A 23,862-nucleotide genomic window follows, 5' to 3' on the forward strand; every position below is an offset into this window, starting at 1 on the left:
TTCCTTTGATAAAATTTTACAGCTGATCAAATGTCTGGCATGTAATATAAGAATTGGCTGATAACGTTGGTCTTATTGTTTTTTAATTACAGCTAATCATCTATTTACGTAGGAGACGAGTGTTTATTAGTTCTAGAATCGAGGTAATGTAGATGTACAATGACTTCGAAGATACTCGCACATTAGGTAAATAAAGGGTTTATGATACAAGATCACAGAGCGTAGAACTGAGGGCTGCTTTCTGATTCAATCATTAAATTAACACTTTTTTTTCTGGCAACTATTCATTTGTCAAAATATTATCTATAAAGAGCATTCATCCATGTTTATCCATTATATACCCGTAAATACTTTTTTTTAACATAATTCATTTATTTTTAATTTTCGACCTAGTTGCTAATAATAGTTAATAGTTGCGGATTGCTTTAAGCGGCTAGTAGTCAATTTCAAAGATATTTTTTTAGTTTAACTGAGGATTGAACCATCCTCCCCAGGGAATGGCTCTTGAACTTGAACTGATGTGAACTTTTAAAATGTCTTTTAAATATTTTTTCAAGTTTGACTGTACCTTCCTTCCCAGGGACTGTAGTCAACCGCCCTAGCAACCATGCCACATACCGATCGGGTAGGACTGACATTTATTTCATATATAAACTGCTGCAATGTCATGCGATTTGTCGTCAATTTCGTCGAATGCGTGTATGTCCCCGCGTGTTTACGTGATTGCCACCAAAGGTTGATAGAATGCATTGTCATTTGTCGACAACGAGTTCATTCATTCATCCCCGAAAACAAAAGGGAAATCAAATAGAAGTATTTAAAAAGAGTAAGTATGGAAATCTCGGGCGAAGTCGATTAGCAAAATTAACACCTAAACATTTTAATATTGAGGAATACCCACTCTTTTTGTTCCAGTGAGAATCTTTATCATTTTGAAACTTTGACAAAAATAATGTTGCCCCAAGGAATGAGCCTATGCCCTGCTGTGTATAGAAAATAATCGTTCTTTGATTTGACCGTCTTAGAAATAATTTCGTAATAGCATACACTATTCCATTATATAGACGCAAAACAATAATGTTTACAATGTTTATATTGTGAATAGATAAGAACAACAAACGAATCACGTTGGTATTTATTTTACCTTATATACAAAACTTTTTTAACGGAATTATTGCAAAGGTATGAATAAAGGTTATGTGGGCGTTTTCGTCAAAGTCTTGTACATTGCATTTTTTTAACGTCCCACGATTTTAATTGACTTTTTCATAGTAAATATGAGACCCATAGGAATATTGTAAAATGATATATTTTTAACATGCAAATTTATTAATTTACATTATTTAGTCAGTTCAATACATATAATAAAGAATATAACTCTTTGTTCTGTGGTTACACATCTGTCGGATCTGTATATATTTTTAATGAATTATTTAGATAAAAATGTAGTGTGTTTTTACCATGTCCCATTTCAGGGCCGGCCCTCTGCGGGCGCAATTTGATCAGTCCGCTTCATGATAATACCTCCATGTCCCATTTCAGGGCCCGCCCTGTTTATATTTCCTCGGACAAGGCCACCTGCGTTGAATATGTGTTCAGATATATTCTGAATATTTTATTAGGAAAAGGTACTTTTAGGAATACTCCCAATTTTGAAAATGAAACTTAAATTAAAAGCAAGAGTTCAGTAAACCGGAGTTACAGACAGAGGCACAACCGAAATTAATATTTTTAATTCGTTCAATAAGTACCTAATATGAAGGAAGCCGAAGAAATTTAAATGTTTTGGCATTGAAGTAGACAAAAGTAAAAAAATAGATTTTTATTTTATTTAAGGTACGGGTTCTCAGTAGGGTATTTTTGACACAATCCACGGCAGTTTTCCCTTCTTTTTGAAGCAGTAGTAATCGTATGCGAATTTGCCCAGAACGAAGACGATAAGACAGCTCAGAACTATGTTGATGATGTCCAGAGGTTGAAGTAACTCGTCCGTCTGTCGACAGATGGCACTGCGGGACAAGATTTGAATCTGGGGAATAGAAAATTATATTTATTTTCTTGACAGACGCTATGAAAAACAAGTCGTAAAACAGTATCATGAGACCACTAGAATCCTAGGCTTCAGGCAGTCAATGCAATTGGTTATCTGTTCGATAAGTCAGGGTATCTAGCACAGTCGATCGATAAACATATTATCGATAATGTCGATAACTTGTCATCGTTCTTGAGCATGACCATAGATCAGCCAACGAACAGAAAAAAGTTCACAACGACTGAGTGTTCTTAATTTATTCGACGTGAAGTATAAGTTTTGCACTTTAGCGATCTGCAGTCGTGCTCGGGAACTATGAAAATTTATCAGCATTATCGAGCTTATCGATCGACCATGCTAGATACCCAGATTTGTATTTGAAAAAGTTTTAACATTTTCACCAGCAGTAATGGAAAATCGAGTTCACACTTATATTTATTTATTTATCAACGCCCTTTTTAGGGGCTTTTACAATATAATTAAATTATACAGTACCTTAAATAACCGAATTGCCTCAATAACAATTTTTTGTATTTGTTTAGTAAAAAATTGAAGATGTCACTGACTCGACATAATTATTTTTCTCCATTAGTATTCTGGAAAATGAGGAATACGTATGGTAGTTATTCCCAGAATTTTTGCACTGAAGTAAATCACGACTTCTAGTATTACGTAGTGGATTTCGAAAGCTTATCGATGCAAGCAATTAATTGTCAAATGTATAATTTAGAATTTTATAAAAAAATACAAGTCAGTGAAAATCCTTCTGTTCAACAATTTAACCATATTCATATAATTTAAAAGAGTGCTGTAGTTTAAAAAAATTGCTGGAATACGCATTTTAAAGCTGTAAATGTAAGAATTTATTTTGTATTCTTTCGGTACTATCGGTTTTTTCTTTAATGGTCCAAAACATTACGCTCTTGGTTTTGCCACAGTTGGCTGAATGACCAGCATCCATCAGATCCGATCTGACTATAAATAATAATATAAGCATCCCGATTGTCGCCAAGCTAACAGAAAATTTCACAGACTATCAACTCGACACAGCCAATGAAAGTTACGAGTTTTGTGTGTGGGTATAAACAAAGCCTATAAAACACCGCTGTGTGTGTACGTAAAATATGTTAGTGGCACATTTGTGCAAGGTTTCGTGCTAATAATGGTTCATGGTCCGTCTCCCTTCTTTCCATTATGCACGGATATGACTCACTTGAGTATTGGAGATATCCTCGTTGTCGTTGTATGCGCAGGTGACGTTGGGCAGGTCCATGACGACCTTCTGGTGCTTGAGCAGAAACTCCTGGAAGGCGGGCGTGAAGTGGCAATCACAGCGCCAAGGATTGTGGCCCAGGAACACCTGCCCGATGTTCTTGTTGCGCTGGAAGGCGTTATCAAACGCGTGCGTCGGGAGCTGATGAAACAACCAAACGTCAATTAGCTTAGGTATATTTTATCAGACAATAATCAATAGCGATATGTGACCACAATGAAACAACGATACGAGTTTAAAAGCACAACCAAGAAAACCAACAAGCGTCCAAAACAATCCTCATTCTTCCAGGCCAAAGACAGTTGAAACAAATTGAATTTGAAGATTTATCTTACATGGGTGATGTTATTTCCCTTGAGGCTAAGCACCCTGAAGGTCAGCATCCAGTCCGCCCCCTCCAGTGGCTGCAGGCTGCTCAACAGGTTGTCGTCCAGATAAACGTCCGCCACACGACGGAAGGCCGGGTTCTGGGCCAGGGGGCGGACTGACGAGATCTGGAAGTTGAGGTGCGATTATCTCACACGAGTCATGTTATTCCTCTCGAGGCTGTGGACCCAGAAGTATTCAGTCCGCCCCCTCCAGTGGCTGCAGGTTGCTCACCAGATTGTTGTCTAGGTACCGTCTGTACAGGCTATGGGCCAGGGGGCGAATTGATGGGATCTGCAAGTCAAGCTTCCAAAATTAAGATGGATATAGTAGGTCTGTTACAGTTACAAAGTACCCTCTACTTCTCCAATAAAGGTCACCTCCCGTGCTTCATTTTATGCGCGGGAAAAATCGGTTTGAACTTCGTCTGTGTAATGACTGCTTTTGTATTTCCTGCGTCCTACAAGATCTTAGCACACCATTCACTTCGCGAAAAACCCCGTAGCACCATAGCATCTCCAAAGATGACAATCATGGGTCCTATGGGAGGCGTCACGACTTTTTTAAGGAGTTAATGCATAAAAAAAAACTGTATTTAATGGGAAATTTGACTTCGACTTGAAGAGCGTAGTAGTAAAATACAGCTGGTTACCATATTCCCATGAAGTAGCAGCACAGTTGTTATGGAGGGTATGCTCGGAGGCAGCTCTGTCAGCTTCCTCCATCGGCAGTCCGCGGTGCTGACGGGCACCAGGCTGTCAGGCGCAAAGCCTTCAGGCACCATGTCTAGCGAGCGAACCAAGTTGGTCAGGTAGCACCTACACATAGGAGGGCACTCCAGGCGCAATGACTGGAACACAAAAGATATATTCACATCTGTAGGAAGTTCTATCCCAAAATATCTGAAAATCTCTTAACTCTGTGAGAAAACAGGCGATATGTCTGACTCTCCCGTTATTATGGTCGAATTGAGATTATCGAACATGCTGTGTCAGCTCTGTCGTTATTTAAATGGAAAGTGCTACGTTATCTCTGTGGCACTGGTCGGGTCGATTTAATGATCCTACTTCGTGTGATAAATAGCTCAGTTATTGACGGACTTGCTGGCTTTTGTGTATTCTCCCACTTCAAAATGGGCGTCTTCCAGGTTTAGGAACTTACACTCATCACCTGTTCTTAAAAATACACTTCAAACAGCAACCCCAAAGATGTCATTGCATTTTTTAGGTCCGCAAGACAACACATGCGGAAAAAGACTGTAGGAAAAAAATGGTTTCCTACAGTCTTTTTTAGTAACAAATACAAATTACGGACTAGATGCTACGTAAGAAATTTTACGTAGTACAAAGGCATCAATATCAAACACTTATTGTGAAAAAACATCTCCAAACCTTTAGTAAATCCATGACAACGTGGAGAGGTTTCCCCCTGAACATGTTCCCCTGGCAAGTCAGGTTATAGTAATCTGTAATCCTATCTCTGGCCAACAGCAGGTCGGGGGAGCTCAAGTTGGACAGCCACCTCATGTCGTGATGACTGCAGTTCCATTTGTTATCTGACAAAAATATGATAAAATAGGATAACAAATTATTATAAGCAATACTCGCCCTAAATATCCAAGAAAATATCTCCCGAATAAAAATAAATGCCGCCGACGGGAATTGAACCCCCACCTTCTGATTGCCGGTCAGGTGCTCTGAAATACTAAGCTCCGTCGGCTTATTCCCAACCCGCTAAATAATTCAATATGTACTAGTATTTCAACAATTTATAAAAAAATAATAAGCAATAATTGTTGATTTAAATTATTTCTTCTCTAATGGACACTATCTATACGAAATGATAAGAATGAAAATAATTATCGTGTAAAGCGAAAAAAATTCGTTTGGGTCCCGATGTATGAAAAATGTATGGTGTAAAGCTCTCATTAGTACCTACCAACCTAACCGCGAACACTTTTCTATCGAATGTTAAATAGTATCCCAACTATGCTACCAACTTATAAGCCCTTAGGGACTTATTAGCCCAAAATTCTTGACCACACTTTTTTATCATATTTTTTAAATTAAAATATACAGCTAGTACTTAGTATGGATATACGCTGCTTTATTTAGTCGTGGTTTTACAAAATATGGGCCACTAAGATGTTTTTTTTTTTCATAATTTTAGAGACAACTTACCATGAAAATAATGTATATTTAATTTTTTTATTTAATAAATATTTACACGATGATGCAGTACATTTTCTTTTGACTTTCACACTAGGCTAATGCACGTGTTGTAGTAGTCATAAACCTACAATGTAAATAATATAAAATAAAAGATGATTTTTTGGTCGATACTTAAATCGATAACTAAATATTTTTTTTATATATATTTTTTAATTTAATTAAAATCATATTTAATAATATAATTATTAAGTTCTGCAAGTATTTTTTGGTTTTTGTTATTGTTACAGTTGTTTGAAAGTTTGAAAATGGCCTTGAAAGCCGAAACAGCTGCAACAATAACAAAAACCAAAAAATACTTTCAGAACTTAATAACTATATTATTAAATTTGATTTTAATTAAATTAAAAAAAAATTAAATTAAGTTCTACGAATTAAACACAAAAACAATAAAAAAAATATATCCTAAATAAAATACCCTTAAATTAATGAGTAGGATAAAGTTGTCTTCCAACGTAAATCAATCGTTTGTAAAGTAAAATTTATTTGGTAGGTTAAATTAATTCTAGGTTGCAGGCAAACAGTTTCGTGCCTCAGAATCCATTACGGTACCTGGATGTGTGCACACGAGGCGACGAAACACTAAGGAGACTTGTGGATTGATTTTGATCTAGTTGCTAACTGTTGCCGCAACTAACGTTAAACTAGGGTACTTACATCCCGTGAATTTACACAGGTAGCAACAATTTGTAAAAGTGTAATGTTGTGCTCTGTGTCACACCATCGCCAAGAGAAAAACAATGACGATTACAAAGTACAATTAAGTGGGTGAATTATGTTATTTATTTTATTATTTTGGTTATTTGTTGCTTTACTGATTTGTTTTTCTCAGGGACAAACTACTACCCTCCACCAAGTCATGTCAGAATTTTCTTAAAATTAAGGACACACAGAGCACCGGCAATTTAGCTGGAATCCCACCTTGTCTATCTATGAAACAGATCAGTCGAACATGTTTTCTATTAGCGGATTCAGACGTTTCAATTTTAGTTGGTCAACTCGACACTTGAAAGCATGATCAGTGATCAGTTGATCAAGTTTTTTTGTTAGAAATATTTTCGTTTTGTTTCGTTGTGTGATGACCCGTGTTCTTTTAAAATGGTAAATTATTATTTATGGGTTGTTGATCTTAGAAATGTATGTCTTTGTTTTAAGGAAATATTACATATTATTTTTGGGAATGGCTGCAAGGGGCTGATCCTTCCGAATGATTTGTTTCAGTTAAAAAAATTTCGGATACATGAAATTATTAATGGACACGTTTTCGTAAGAGAGAATGCCCGCACAAAATGATTCCATGATACTTATAATATACTTTTAAGAAATGAACTTGAGAATCACGATGTAATTTGGAAACCTTCACCCATTTTGGGGCTCCAAAGGCTAACCGGATATCTTTACTGTGAAATATTTATGAATATAATGAATTATTAAGTCCAGCTTCACTTTATAATATATTTGACAGATCACGTCTAACAATGCAAAGCCTAATGTAATATACGACACACACCCATCCTGTCACTCATAAACCCAAATTAGCTAACGCCGTTTATTCAAATCTGCACACACACATTTACGCTTTCATTCTTGCATCACCTACCTCACTCTTCAAAACTCACATACACTAAATAATATAATTACTGGAATAACGGCCGAAACCGGGTAGTAAAACGTAGTTCGTTTATGAGTACTTATAAATGTTCAAGGATAAACGTTTCCTAGGGAATTATCGTAGCTACTATCTTGTTTTGATTTGAGATTTTCACGGCCAAAAGTATTATAGTGATTTTTTTTGAGGTATTATGCCGTGTTCCGCTACCTCCTTCTTTAGCCAACGTTTCGACTTCTGCCCTGATGATGGACACTGCAATGCTGTCCGAAATGTTGGCTAAGGAAGGGGGTAGCGCAGCACGATATAATACCCCAAAAATAAATCACTATAAGTGACATGGCACTGTTTGTGTGATTATATTCCATCAATTTACAAAGTTATTTTTTTAAATTTTTTTTATTTTTTTTTATTCAGTGAATTTTATGTATTACAATTTGTGTGTTGACCCGGCTAATGGCGGTAAAAGTAGATATAACTGGGAATTTCAATAAAGAACAGAATAATATCGGTGTAAGACAAGCATGAGCCATGAGGCATAAGGCAGGTAAATATTTAATCATGAAAACCGCGGACAAACACGAATTAGTCTTTACCTTTCAAATAAATAATTGTTTTGGTAAACAAATCTGCCGAACCAAGCAGATAACAACTGTAAATAAAACGATGCAAATCTACGGCATAGAATAATTATGCATGAAAAATGAGGTTTTTATTTCGCTTTTTGAAGAACGAGGCTTAATTTTTATTATTATATGAGGTAGTCAATAGCCCGGTGAGTAAGTTGAAGTTCGACTAGCAGATGGACGGAGAGGGGCAGGCTTTCTCAGCGGGTAACCGACTTTTTACATTTTATATAAACAAAAACATATAAAAAAACCACTTTCAAAATCCCAAACGTACAAATTATGACAAACGTTTCTTAGTGGGAATCTCTAGGAATGCACTGCACTGTGTTTCAAGCTGAGATGAAAGCCATCTTAGCCTGCGCACAGGAGAATATGAGTATCGGGTACAGAAATAAGAACATAAACATATGTTCGGATAGCCAGGCGGCCTTAATGGCACAGGAAAGTAACCGATGCGACTCCAGACTGGTGATGGAATGCAGGACTATCCTAATAGAACTGGCGACCATCAATAAAGTAACCCTGCTCTGGGTACCAGGACATAAAGGTATTGAGGGCAACGAGCGGGCTGACGAACTAGCAAGGAAAGGGGCGAAAGCACCACTTGCGGGATCCGAGCCGGCCGTAGGAGTAGCAGCTTGCCACACCAAACTACATATCAAGAGGTGGGTCAAATCCCAACACTGGAAGGAATGGAAGAAGGCACCCGGAATGAGGCAATCTAAAGTACTCATAAACGGACCGGACCCTAACCGAACCAGGCAACTACTCGATATGGATAGAAACTCACTGAGGGAACTGGTAGGACTATTAACGGGACACTGCCATCTCAGGAGACACATGCAACTGTTGGGAGTGGAAAACACCAACATCTGTAGGAAATGTGAAGAGGAGGAAGAGATTCCAATTCACCTATGGTGCCAATGTCCCGCTCTACGGGGAATAAGGCTCAGATACCTGGGAAGACACAGTGTGGAACCAGAAGACATCGCCACATATCCAATGACAGCCCTGGTGAACTTCATAAAAGGGACCGGGTTACTGGCAAGGGAATGAGGTAAAATGGGAGATAGTACAATGGGCCTATGGCCTAAGTGCTCGCGGGGAACGTAAGTAAACCGCCTCCGACTTAAAGAAAAAAAAAATAGTGGGAACATTTGAAAGGGAACTAACGTACTGCATTATTGGAGTGATATGTAATTTTTTTTAAATTATTAGTATTTGTTTTGTTTAAATTTTTAACATATTTACTTTGCAGGTCACTTCAGAAAAACACCCTTTTTTAGAAAGTTCAAGCTTGTAGAATATACGACTTTGGACGCAGAGGACACTATATTATAATTTGATGTTTATTTGAAAATCTGTCATTACATTTTACTTGTATTGTTTATAAGTTTATTATTTATAAATAATACAAAAAAATCTGTTGGTTTTCATAAAAAAAATAAATTAAAAAAACACTGTAAATTACATGATTTACAGATGCTATTTTTTATCCTGCATTATTATTAATATTATTATATTTATTAGATCTCTCTAATTTGTCAACCAAAAAAATAATTTAATTACAAAGAAAATTGACATTTACGAGTTTCCTAAATTCTACAATTATTATAAGATCCCGTGATTTTTCATGGGTCTGCGCTGGTTCATTTAATAATATAACCAGTGCAGTGGGGAATATAGTGTGGGGAAATTGAATATCGATGGGTTATTATTATATTCATGATAGAATAATGCGCCAGTGTTGCCATAAGGCACTTTTATTCTGGAATTTATTCATCGTTGGTCGTGTTCAGATCATCGATAAACAAACGTCGTCAGTTTAGACGTCACCAGTTAATCGAACATATATTGCTTAGTTATCGATATGACGTGAATCGTCAAATATGCTTACTGATCACGAATGCCTTGTGTAGTCGAGGAATAGAGCTGATTACTTTAGGGTCCAATGTCTCCAGACTGTTCCCTCGCAGGTCCAGCTCCTCAAGGGCTGGAAGGTCAGAGAAAAGGGAGCTCGTCAATGTCAGCTTAGGCAATTCATTCATCCTCAGATACTGCAAGAATAAATATTTTATTTGCTTGTAGTTTAATTGATGGACGTTTTTGATTTACTGTTTCCTGGGAAGTATCCTGATGCCAGAGAGAGAGGTCGTACGTATGTCATCGACGATTGTCTTATCCCTTTTCACATGTCTTGGAACATGTATGAAAACGAAAAAGACTGGAGATACTAGACCTATGACATCACGTACAATATCTCTCTGGGAATACTATAATCGCCTTCATTTATTTATTTTTATTTATTTATTTTATACATTAGATACATTTAAAGCAGACATAACAGTAATAACATAGCATAATGAGAGCATATATTTAAAATGAGTAGGTACAAGTGTTAATACGTTTTGTCAGGTTGAATTTAGTTCCTAGCTAGGCAGATTGCCTGTTCTAAGGAACCAAATGTTAGTGAAATGCCAAATGTAATTTAATTTTTTACTCTTTTTTTAAAAATTAAGTATACCTACTTATATTAAGTTTTTACTAAATGTGACATTAATAGGTAAACATGTATAGTTTTAAGTGACATTATATAATAGTTTTTCAGTCTTATATTAAGTTTTTACTAAATGTTACATTAATAGGTAAACATGTATAGTTTTAAGTGACATAATATAATAGTTTTTCAGTCTTATATTAAGTTTTTACTAAATGTGACATTAATAGGTAAACATGTATAGTTTTAAGTGACATTATATAATAGTTTTTCAGTCTTATATTAAGTTTTTACTAAATGTGACATTAACAGGTAAACATGTATAGTTTTAAGTGAAAAGTTTTTCAGTCTTATATTAAGTTCTTACTAAATATGACATAGGTAAACATGTATAGTTTCAAGTGACATTATATAATAGTTTTTCAGACTCCTCCCTACCTAAGCCAATCAACCATTTGGTTATTATTGAACCGATGTAGGACATTTTGCATTTTTTTATATTTAAATCTGAGGGGATTTTATTATATAATCTCGGTCCCAGATATGTATATTAAATATTAATAATCATAATAAATAGAATAGGTATATACGGTCGAGCGGGTAAGAAAATTCCTCAACGACGTATCCGGAAGTCGCGTGTTCGTTATACAATTTACATTCATTTAAATAGCACGTGTATTTGCGTCCAGAGTGGTAGATACTATTAGTACCACCCCGGTGAAAGACCACCATTCAGAATTGAAACGCGTTACTTGAAATGGCTTTAGCCGTGTTTAGTGCTCTGATCTGAATAACCGGGAACTTTCCATTTTTTCCTCCCCCATCTCCTTCTTCTATTCACACCCTTCATTCTCACAACATAACCCGATTGGGAATGTTATAGTCCTATTGGCCATATGGGATTCTTGTGACTCTCTCTCAAATTCCGTTTCCCCATAAAACAAAAAATTCCAAATTTAGCTTCTTGATATTATATATTATTAGATTTAACTTTAAAAATGGAAGCATTCAAATATTCGGAAAAGTCGGGTAAAAAGGATCTATTAAGGCGAACTGAGTTCTGCATGTTTCTGTAGGCGAATGTGTGGATGCACGGTTAGGTAGAAACTGTGCAGGTGTGTGGGTCGAGCGCGATTCGGTAATCCTCGGCAATGCTCGTGCATTGATGTGAATCATTCTGAATCGAATCGCGCGCTCGCGAACAGCATTTAATTAAGCTCATGTAAAGACTAAATAAAGTAACACTTTTCATTTAAAATAGATATTATTATTCAATTCAATCCATTCTCTTAATCCTGCTCAAACAGGTTATGGGCCCAGTTAACGTATAACTAAAAATTAAGAGAACGCGAGTGAAATTATTCGACAAGTCTCACGTGGTGCGGAACGGAAGTCGGCCATTGTTTTAGTGTCAGAGCTAACTGTTTGAAAACGAGCGTGAAGTGTGAATAAAATTCACGATGTCGGTCGGCATCTCGGTGAAGGGTGTGAAGCCTTTCGATGGAACAAACTTCCAGGGCTGGAAAGCTCAAGTGAGTGCACTATTTGTGATGAACGATGTTCTCGATGTCGTCGATGGCACGAGAGAGAAGCCTGCTGCCGGCGATGGACATGCGGCCGCGCTGAAGAAAAACGTGAAAGATGACGCAACGGCAAAATTCATAATTCTGTCAAATCTTGACGAGGCTCAACAAGTGTGTGTGTTGTCGTGCATCTCTGCGAAAGAGATGTGGGACAAATTGTGTCTCATTCACGAGCAGAAAACCGCGTCAAACAAGCTGGGTCTGCTACAAAGATTTCACGCTTATCGGATGAGCGAAGCAGACACTGCGGTTCAGCATGTGGCCAGGGTGATGAATATGGCGAGTCAACTGAAGGACGTCGGTGAGAATGTATCAGACGCTACGATAATGGCAAAAATACTCGCGAGTCTCACCAAAAAGTTTAGCACGCTGCAGGTGGCGTGGGACAGCGTAGACCCTGCGCGACAAACTCTTGATAATCTCCAGGAACGGCTAATAAGAGAGGACACGAGGCTCAGCGGCGAAGAAGAAGAAGTGTCGGAAGCGCTGGCTGCAATAGCCAAAAATCGTCGTGGGCGAGGAACAAAAAGTGCTGAAAAGGACATGAAGAAAGTGCAGTGTTATAAATGCCAAGGCATGGGACATATTGCGAGTCAGTGTCGGAATAAGCGGAAGCCACGTGACGACGGCGAAACATCAAGTGATTGCGCGTTTGTAGGAGAGACAGGCAGCTCGATCGCGTCGGGCATGAAAAATAGCGCGCTTATACCGTGGACGGAGAGTGGCGTAATGGCGATCGATCAAAGCGAGGTCTGGCTGATCGACAGCGGCGCATCGAAACATCTAACCTACCGACGTGACTGGCTGACTGACTACAAGCCGGATAACACGGGCGCTACAGTATCACTTGGTGACAATCAGATATGCGACGTCGCTGGTGAAGGCACGGTGCGAATTAAAAAATTGATCGATGGAGTGTGGCAAGATGCGAGAATTGAAAAAGTGCTACACGTTCCGAAATTGAGAAAAAACTTATTCTCCGTCGGAGTATGTACAAAGAAGGGACTCGGAGTGCGTTTCGAAAATAATCGGGTTATTGTGGATCGCGACGGTGAAGTGCTCGGGACGGGAATGAAACAAAACAATGACGTGTATCGCATGTTCTTCAAGGTCACGAAACAAGGAAGCACAGAAGAAGCTAACGTAGCTACGACAAATTTAACTGTGTGGCACGAGCGATTGGGACACGTCGGGAAACGAGCGATTCGTGAATTAGCAGAAAAGGGGCTCGTGAGTGGAGTAACATTTTCAGACAAAAGTGACGTCTTCTGTGAACCGTGCCAATTTGGGAAATCGCACAGGCTGCCCTTCAACAAGAAACTGGAGCGAAATAAGAAAATAAAGCCAGGCGAGAAAATGCATTCAGATGTCTGTGGGCCGATGTCAACGAATTCTGTCGGAGGATCGAGGTATTTTTTGACATTTAAAGATGAAGCTACCGGCTACAGACACGTGTACTTCATAAAAACGAAATCCGAGGTGTACGAAAAATTCAAGATCTTCGAAAAAATGATCGAAAATAAGTTCGGAAGAAAAATGAAAACTCTTCGCTCCGACAATGGCCGAGAATTTTGCAATGACCAGATGGATAAATACCTCGAAGAATGCGGAATAAAGCGAGAGACAACAGCGCCATACAATCCGGAGCAAAATGGCAAAGCTGAACGCGACAATCGGACGATTGTTGAAAGTGCTCGTACAATGATAATCGCGAAGAATCTTCCATTAACCCTTTGGGCGGAAGCAGTGAATTGTGCCGTATACGTTCTCAACCGAACAGTGTGGACAAGTGGTGCAGTAACGCCGTACGAAGCGTGGATTGGAAAAGCTCCGAATCTGAAACATCTTCGAATCTTTGGATCAGACGCGTATGTGCACACTCCCAAACAATTCACACGAAAATTCGATGCACGAGCGAGCAAAAAGATATTCGTCGGATATACGGAAGAATCGACGAATTACCGGGTGTATGATCCTGAAAAGAAAAAGGTCAGTGTGGTTCGAAATGTTGTGTTCAACGAAAAAATCGGGGCGCCAGTGGCGAAAGAAAACGAGAAGGAGGAGGAATACGAAACAATTCTTTCACGACCCGAGGAACGAGAGAACGAGGCACGAGAGAACGAGAACGTGAACGACAATGTGATCAACAACGAAGAAAACGACCAAAACGAACAAGAGGACGATCAAGACTGTGAAGATCGAAGAATCCTGCGAGATCGAGCACTGATTAAAACTCCTAGAAGGTATCAACACGAGGAAAACGACCAAAACGAACAAGAGGACGATCAAGACTGTGAAGATCGAAGAATCCTGCGAGATCGAGCACTGATTAAAACTCCTAGAAGATATCAACACAATGCAAATGTGGCGGAGTACATAGTCCCATTAACGTACGAAGAAGCGACGATTAGCACTGAAGCTGCGCAGTGGGCGGGTGCTATTAAAAACGAATTTAAAGCTCATGAAGAAAATCGTACGTGGGAACTCGTGAAGAAAACGCCGGAGATGAGACTAATTGACTCGAAATGGGTGTTTCGGGTAAAGACGGATGTCGACGGGAAGTCACATCGTTTCAAGGCTCGATTGTGCGCAAGGGGCTTCCTGCAAAGAGAGGGGATTGACTTCAAGGAAACGTTTTCCCCAGTGGTGAGATATGACTCGCTGAGAATTTTGCTGGCAACGATAGCCGCGGAAAATCTTGAAGTAATGCAATTTGACGTTCAAACTGCATTCCTGTATGGCAAACTAGAAGAAACAATTTTCATGAAAGTTCCGGAAGGACTGAAGCTGAAAGAAGACAAAAGGAACGTCGCATGCAAGCTCGAGAGGGCTCTCTACGGGCTCAAACAAGCCCCAAGATGTTGGAATCAACGATTCAACAAGTTTTTGAACGAATTCAACTTCGTAGAATGCGAAGCAGACAAATGTGTATTTACTGGAAGGATTAAAAACAACAAAGTATATCTGGCGCTATTCGTCGATGATGGGCTAGTAGCCTCGAACAATATAGAGACCCTTAAGGAAATTATTCAACGACTAAGCGAAACATTTAAAATAACAGTCGAGGACTCGAATATTTTTGTCGGCTTACAAATAAAAAGGGATAGAGAGAGAGGTAAACTGATGATTCATCAGAGCGCGTACACGCAGAAAATAATTGAAAAATTCGGAATGGCGGATGCGAAAACAGTGTGCGTGCCAGCGGATCCGCACGCAGCACTGATTCCAGTTGTGGAAAACAATAAAACTAAAAATGTACCGTATCGCGAAGCAGTAGGGTCTCTGGTTTTCCTAGCGGCTGTATCGAGGCCAGACATCGCGTTCGCAGTAAATGCAGTAAGCAAGTATTTGAACGAGCACAATTCATCGCATTGGCAAGCAGTAAAGAGAATATTTGCATATCTAAAAGGCACAACTGATTATGGTATTGAATATCAAAGCGGTGGTAGTGAACCAAAATTGATAGGTTTCTCGGATGCTGACTACGCCGGGGATGTAGAAACGCGAAGGTCGACAACAGGATACGTTTTCTGTCTCGCGAACGGGGCCGTAACGTGGTCGTCACAGCGTCAAAGACTGGTGACGCTAAGTACAACGGAAGCCGAGTACGTAGCTGCATCGGCAGCAGCTCGGGAAGTAGTCTGGATCAGAAAGCTGTTATCGGACATCGGATGTCCATGTAATGAAGAAACAACGCTTTACGTTGACAACCAAAGTGCAATTCAATTAGTCAGAAATCCAGTATTTCACAAAAGAACGAAGCATATAGACATACACTTCCATTTTATCCGCGAGAAAGTGAATGATAAAGAAATTGTAGTTAAATATGTTCCATCTGCAAATCAGAGAGCAGATATATTTACGAAGGCGCTGCCGCGAGACCGGTTCCAGGATCTATGCTATAAGCTAAATATGGTAACGAGAAATGAGAAACACTCGAACGGCGGTAGTATTAAGGCGAACTGAGTTCTGCATGTTTCTGTAGGCGAATGTGTGGATGCACGGTTAGGTAGAAACTGTGCAGGTGTGTGGGTCGAGCGCGATTCGGTAATCCTCGGCAATGCTCGTGCATTGATGTGAATCATTCTGAATCGAATCGCGCGCTCGCGAACAGCATTTAATTAAGCTCATGTAAAGACTAAATAAAGTAACACTTTTCATTTAAAATAGATATTATTATTCAATTCAATCCATTCTCTTAATCCTGCTCAAACAGGATCTACTCTGTATTTGAATGGTAAGGTAACCTTCTTGCTATTTACGGTAGGTATTGAACATAAATGCGTGATGTCCGCATTAACGTAATTTGTTTATATTACAATTACTAACTCCACGGTAACTTACCTTCAAATGAATAGCGGATGATGGGAAATCTTCACTAAAATGACTGAAATTGGAATTTTCTATTGTGAGATTCCAGAGAGACGGAAATAGTCCGAATATTATTGATGGCGGGAAACATTGAAGCGGCCATCTTTGTATTACAAGATGGCGTACGGAGTGGCTGAAAAAATAACAAAAAGTTATATAATTAGTTACCGAAAAGCTATGACAGGACCGACAAATTTCGCCAAAACACCTTTGTCTATGTTTTCAGTTGTAGCCACATATCGACTATCGTGGTCGACCGATTAAGGTTCCTGTTTCTAGATATGGCTAGAGGTCGCTGGTTCAAAACCCAGCTGCGCAAACAACGTACAACCAAATTCTGTTATTTCACATTTAATTAGTATATAAAATAACATTTAGTATATTAAATGAATATAAGCAATAATTAGTCGCCTGTAATATCGATACAATTCGAAAATATCTCCAGAGTAAAAATAAAGGCCGCCGACGGAAAATTAAACGCGCGCCTTCTGATGTCCGGTCAGACGCTCTCGACCACTGAGCCACGACGGCTTATTTCCAACACGTCAAATAATTCAAAACGTACTATTATAATAAGCAGTATAATAATATATGATATATAATATGTGATACAAACCATAAATATTTATATATTTATGGCATGTATCACAGTAGTACATACTACCAGTATCATCCCAGTGAAATGACATCATTCAGAATCAAAAGAAATTTGCTTTATTTTTAAATATATTTGACGCTTTTTTTAATAATAATATTTTACAAATGTTGGGTGCTAAGGCCCTTATTTTACAATTTTATAAGATTTATTCTTTTAAAAAGAAATTATTTAATCTTTTAAGAAAAGATTTGAACGGCCCGACTGTTAATTTCCCGATCTCGTTCCCCTCCTCACTTCTTTCATCCTTGAAAAAAACATACCACAAATGGTGATGCAATAGTTCCGCCGGCTCAGGGCAGTTGGGACTCTTGGGTTGTATCAAAAATTTAAAAAAAGATGACCGTTTGATTTGGGTCGTTGGAAAACCGATAGTAAGACGATTGGTATGAAAACGGTAATTACTTAGAAATGTCTACAAGTGATATCGTTCACAAGGCGTTTTAACGCTGTTATACCCAAACATTATTGTTTTTGTTTCACAAAATGCATTTTGGATGTGACATTATGGTTGTCAATTAAGTGAAATTAAATTGATAAGAAAAAATGTATAATCCATACGTAGATAGTAATATTATAGTAGATTATATTTAATCTTTCCACGAATTAATTAAATCCAGTGGTCAGGGGCAACATATTTGCAAGATTTATTTAAATGACTTTTTTAATATAGGTATTTAGTAGTAATAAAATTTATTATTTATTTAAAAAAAATGTTTAATTTTAAACAAGTTCTGCCATATAATAATAATTAGGCGAAACAGCTGTCACACCACAACTTGTTTATACAAAAACTTTTGATTTTGAATTTTTTTATCAATGTAAAGAATTTTATACAGAATACATTTACAGTCCTTATTTCATAGTCCTTAGGAGAGTTATTTACAGTAAGGTATTAGGTGTTACATCATGATTTCCACATCTTCATGTTTCTTGATTTCCACATCTTCAATGTTTTTGATTTTCACATATTCATGATTGTTGATTTCCACGTCTTCGTAATTGTTGATTTCCACAACTTCATGTTTGTTGATTTTCACAACTTCATGATTGTTGATCCCTCATCATCATGTTGTTGATTTCCACATCTTCATGTTTGTTGATTTCAACATCTTCATATTTATTGAATTCCCCATGTTTGTTGACTGTAGGTTGTGTTCATAATCTTCATGTTTACTAAGTCATATTTGATGTTATTTTAAAGCTTGTTAATATCAATTGTATTTTTAATTTGATAAAATATTAAGGTCAAAAAATTGGATTAAATTTAAAATAGGAATTCTACAAAATAAACATGAAAAAATAAAGAAAAGTGTTTGGTTTTCGTTTTTTTTAACAAGAAGTGTAATTATTTTTTGACATAAGGCATGGTGGAGACATTTCAGTATAAAATAAGAATTTAGTTACGAATTGAATTAGAGGAAATGTCTGGAAAATTACCACCTTTATCGAGTCGTTTAAAGAATGTTTTTACCAAGGCAAGATGAGAATCACAAACTCGGCGAAAATGAGTAAATTTAAATAAAGGTTTTCATTTAAATGTCACTATACTATTTAACACTACTTTAAATTCAGGGGAAAATAGCGTCTCATAATAATAAATAATAATATTTGGATAACTTTTATAGCGCCGTTTTGGTGCAAAATCACCAAAAGGGCGCAAAATATTTGTTAAGTGCTTCTTACAGAATGGAAAAGAAAAAATATTGAATAACATTTTTGTAAGTTTGAAATATGATTCAGATAAATTTTCGTATTTATGGAGTTGGAAGAAAAGGAACAGCTATATAAATAAGCATTTTTTGTTACTGGTAATCACAATATCGACCTAATACTGTTAGCATTGCCTTGGTAAAAGTACCGTAATTCAGAGTAAGAAAACCCCAATTGGGGATTCCATTGTCCCACTGACTCTGTATACTCGGGAGCAGTTGGGACTCTTGTGAGGCATTCACATAAAAGTTAATAATAGTGGTCAGGTACATACTTCGGTCTCCTTATCCAATCACTATCGATTCCCCCAATACAAGCCAAGTGAATTCTTCCCGACAAGTCGACACGTCTTGAGCAATTTCCTCCAGGGATGAGCAGAAACCTCCACCGTTCGTCTCCGTTGAAGTCTGGGTGATGCGATGGACACAAAATATCATTTATAAGGCCATTTTCCTCTGAACTGTCATCATCAGACGAATTTGCTATCGTGTTGGAAGCAGCTAGTAGAATTAGAAGACAAATCCTGAAAAAAATAAAACACATAATTTTTTAAGATTTCGTTTCCATTTTGGCGCTTTGGCTTGAGTCATGGTGGCCGTTTTCACCATTCAAAACTGAGCGAAAATCGAAATAAGTTAAGTGAACTAAAAAATAGCCATACAAAAAAAACCCAATTTTCATCCCACGATGTTAAAACCAATCAAATACCTATAACGTAGTCTATATACCTGTAGTTAGTGGATGCGTATTTTATTTGGTGACAGCGGTTGTACAAAGTTAATAATTTGTTCATAGTACAAATTATATTATTTGCAACATTTTATGCGTATTGTACTATGTTCATGGTTGTTATTAAACAATTAGTTGTGTTCCCACCCAGACGTCGCGGGTTTAATACATTCTACCCATGTTCTCCATTTGCAGTTTTAACCTATTTAGTGACCAGATCTGAATAGCCAGATACTCCCCCATTTCCTTTCCTGCCTCACTACCTTCAGCCTCACATCATACCCAAATTAAGGATGCCATAGTGTCACTGGCTCTAGACGGAAGCAATTGGGACTTTTGTGCGGTATTCATACAATATAAATTTAATGTAATGCGCGTGTTTTATTCATGTTTACTTTATTATAAAAAACGTGTTTTTGTTCATGTTTACATTTTTCTAAAACACGTGTACATAAGTTTGGAAAAACAAATTTATAAAAATTATCTCTTCAATAAATATTCAATCGGGAACGACTGTAAAAAAGGATTATTTGCAAAATTGCATTTTCCGTTGCTATTCAGTTATTTGCGCGGCAATGATTAGTGATTAGGTGTGTTCAAAGTATTAAGGGATTATTATTATATTATATTTGCTCGGGCAATATTGTTATCAGTCTGCCTTGTTGGTGGAGATTAATGAGATTCGCAAACGCATATTATAACTCCAAGTTAATTCCTTATATATGCATGACTTATTTTAGAGGGCATTTAAACAAAAACTGTATAATCTCCCAGTGCTTACGCCCGAGTATTAATTACATTTGCAAGCTTTTTAAATCCAGACAAGCGATAAAGTACCTACCTATAATCTATTTTACCTGACGATTAGTTTTATTCTTTATTTGAGATGTATGAACATGATATTATGGCTTACTTTTGCTTGTGCAGGCCATTTTTAAACGTGAAACTAATGTATGCGTGGAGTAGAATTCTAAAGAAAATTTCTCAATCAAATCACGTGTTGTTTCGTGATTTTTAACGGGTAAACAATTAGACTATTACTGGAAATGTTGGCATCGTGGGTAACAATATTTCGGATTTCCTGACTAAACAAGGAGCATCCTACCCTCATAAACCAGATTCCCCTATCTGAAATATTTTTCTATCCTCATAGATCGATCGCGCAATGTTTTTGCAGGGTATTGGCACATTGCTAGTCAATCCAAGGGAGTCTGTAATGATGCCTCAATACAAAAGACAAACCTATCAAAACCCATGGTTTCAATAATTCCGCCCATTTTTTCAAACAAAAAATATTTACTTATTCGAATGTGAATTGACTGTTCAGTTTAATCTCACTTTTAAAAAAATCTTGTTCTTGACTTCCCAGATTTTTGTCTAGAAATGGGAACTTTAAATGACATTTTTTGGCTGTCCCTTTCTAAACACAGATCCTCTCTTCTATCTAAGCCTTATCTAGACATTCCTCCTTTCCGTTACATAACATATGATCTCTTCTAAGTCTGAACTTGACCCCAATCCTCCATATTATTATGAAATTTGCCCATTTTAATAAGACTAATATAAAAATTCACCTTCCCTCTCTCCATAATTTGAAATGATGGCCTAGAAAGCCATAAATATTTAGAAAAAAATACAAAAATAAGTAGTAATTAGTAATATAAATAAATCAGCAAGAGAAAGGGTTTATATCCATACAGTTATATTGTGCGTCAACATAATGCATATAAATACACGATTACATGTAAGAGAGCCGTATATTTTTAGTATAAATTATAATTGTAATGTGACATTTGCAAACGGATTAAATATTCAAACATAAAAACTTTAAAACCTTATTGATTAATTGTACCTAATTATGTTAACTTATTTTGTAGCATCTCATGGTACATTGTATTCTTATTATATGAACATTGGAGAGGAAAAGCAGTGTATGTTATAATCAGGAGTGTCATAAAATGTTTATTTTACACCTTAATAAATGCATATATTGGTCGCTATATTTATCTACATTTATTTATAAAGTATTATATCTGCGACACGAGGAGCACAGAAACGGTCTTTAAAAAAACCAACCAATTCTAGCCTTATCTTGTCTAGTCCGGTCTAGTTCAATGAAAAATCATAAATATAAAATTAAGAATTGTAACCACAAATAAATGTACCCATTTTTACTGACTTACTCGCAACTCGCAAAGTAAAAGAATGAATAATCACTCAGCGGACCATAAAACATAAAAATATCTCATTTATTCTCTCTGTAAATACTAGTGTATACTGTGTATGTATGTATGTATGTATGTATGTATGTATGTATGTATGTATGTAGGTACCAATGCTTCCAATTATAATTAACTCAATATAATTTAGGTACGACATAATAAAGTTATAAAATATGAAGTAAAAACTCGATGTATTTATTTAAACTTTTAAAATGTAATTTGAAATCACGAACGCCTCTATGTATCTTTTTTTATGTATCTTTTAATGTATCTTCGTTTTAACATACTTATTTTAGCTAGTCTTAAATCCTGTATTCGTCTAGGATAACTTGAAACCTGTAAATTTGACTGTCCTGAAACGGGAATCCTTCCTAGTTGGACAGTCAAAATCATAAAATGTAATCAATATTATAAAAAATAAATAAATAAATACATAAAATAAAAATACAACAGGACTGTGAGGATAGAATAATTCCAGTCTGCCTTATTAAATTGGAAATAAACAATGGACCTCTACTGAAAAATATTGTGTCCTAAAATATATTCTGAATGATTCTAAATAATGTATAAGTTTAATATTTAGAATTTATTACGTAGAATTTATAAATAACGATCACATTAAAACGCACTGTTTGGTTGGTACGACTGAATCTGTTGATGCTGACGTCACCCGTCACGGAACGCAGTCCACAATATATGTTATATTTGGCCAATGAAGGAAATTTTAAAAAACTAGATGTTATACAGAATAGAGCTATGAGATGTATACTGGGAAAAGGAAACTACGCAAGCATTAATCAAATGAGAGAGCAGCTAAATTGGATTCAAATAAAAAAGAGACTGTTATTTAATGTGTTAATTTTTGTGCATAAACTCATGAACAACCAAACGCCAAAATATTTTAAGGATGAAATTGTTTTTAATAGAGATTTTCATAATTGCGAAACCAGAAATGTAAATAGAATTAGAATGCCACATATGAAGAAATCAAAATAGCAGAACTGCCTAATGTACAAATAACTAAAGGAATGTATTGTTATATTTATTGTAAAAATATTTAAAGTTACAAAATGAAATATATTTTTTTTATTGTTTATATTCAAATGTTGTATTTTTTTAATTTTTTTTTTTAAAATTAATTCCACACATAAACTAACTCAATAAATAATAATTAAACAAGTCAACATTTCGTTGCGGTTTTGTACGGATATTAAGCAAATGAATCTGAGGTTTTGTTTATATTTAAAAGATTTAATTTTTATTGTTTCACACTGTTGACGGAATTGAAACATAATTAAGCCCCCCAACAATTAAAACCCGGGTGGAAAATGACGAAAATCAAGACCCGAAAAATTAAAACGTTGAAAACTTTATTTTAAGTATTAAAAATAACTATAATAATAAAAAATACACTAGTATTAGAGTTAAAAGGTCTTTATACATAGATAAAAGGGACTGGAATTCCTTATTATTTATTACGTTTGAATAGAAAAATAAAAATATTAAATAAGTTTTCACAACATAATAAAAAAATAAATATAATTGAAAAAAATCACAATCGAACTACAACGTCACATGTTCGATTCCCGGGAAGTGTGAAAAATTCAAAATGAATTGTAATATTTTTATGACCAAATACCTCAAAAAGTAAAAAATAATACAATTAAATAAATGGAATGCATACAAAAATAGAAATAATCTAACCTTACCAGTTCAATTTTAAAATCGTTACAAAACCAGCAAATTCATTGGATTCACTGAAGTTCTTTTTAAAACAATGCATTTTAAAATATTTAGTTAATTTGGTGACACATAATAACGCACGTATTTTTAAATTTATTTAATCACATCTTAAAACAAATTCCTTATTAAATGTTTCCTTTATTCGTAGATTTTGTAACTCTTCGCTTTTTGATAATACATTTTATGTTTACACGATGAAATTTACGACCTTA

The 23,862-nt window shown here is 36.2% G+C and overlaps 1 protein-coding gene across 3 annotated transcripts; it reads right to left on the bottom strand.

Annotated features, from left to right (window-relative positions):
- Window positions 1–1,394: 1,394 nt before the first annotated feature.
- On the bottom strand, window positions 1,395–23,862 carry swi2 (Protein singed wings 2). 3 transcript variants are annotated; one of them, XM_089636165.1, is made up of 9 exons: window positions 23,617–23,862; window positions 19,231–19,479; window positions 16,562–16,721; window positions 10,035–10,194; window positions 5,063–5,226; window positions 4,324–4,521; window positions 3,641–3,799; window positions 3,246–3,446; window positions 1,395–2,029 (listed from the first exon to the last, which is right to left on the bottom strand). In XM_089636165.1, exons 1-9 carry the CDS (start codon window positions 23,688–23,690, stop codon window positions 1,847–1,849), a joined length of 1,548 nt encoding a protein of 515 aa, XP_089492291.1. In that variant the 5' UTR covers window positions 23,691–23,862; the 3' UTR covers window positions 1,395–1,846. The 3 variants fall into 3 exon arrangements, with proteins under 3 accessions (XP_089492291.1, XP_089492292.1, XP_089492293.1); XM_089636166.1 differs by lacking the exons at window positions 16,562–16,721; window positions 23,617–23,862 and having other exon boundaries at window positions 19,231–19,355; XM_089636167.1 differs by lacking the exons at window positions 19,231–19,479; window positions 23,617–23,862 and having other exon boundaries at window positions 10,035–10,130; window positions 16,562–16,677.

The sequence above is a fragment of the Hesperophylax consimilis genome, chromosome 10 (assembly GCF_061612785.1).
Source record: "Hesperophylax consimilis isolate HC1 chromosome 10, BYU_Hcon_1.0, whole genome shotgun sequence".
In the NCBI taxonomy this organism is placed as follows: Eukaryota; Metazoa; Arthropoda; class Insecta; order Trichoptera; family Limnephilidae; genus Hesperophylax; species Hesperophylax consimilis.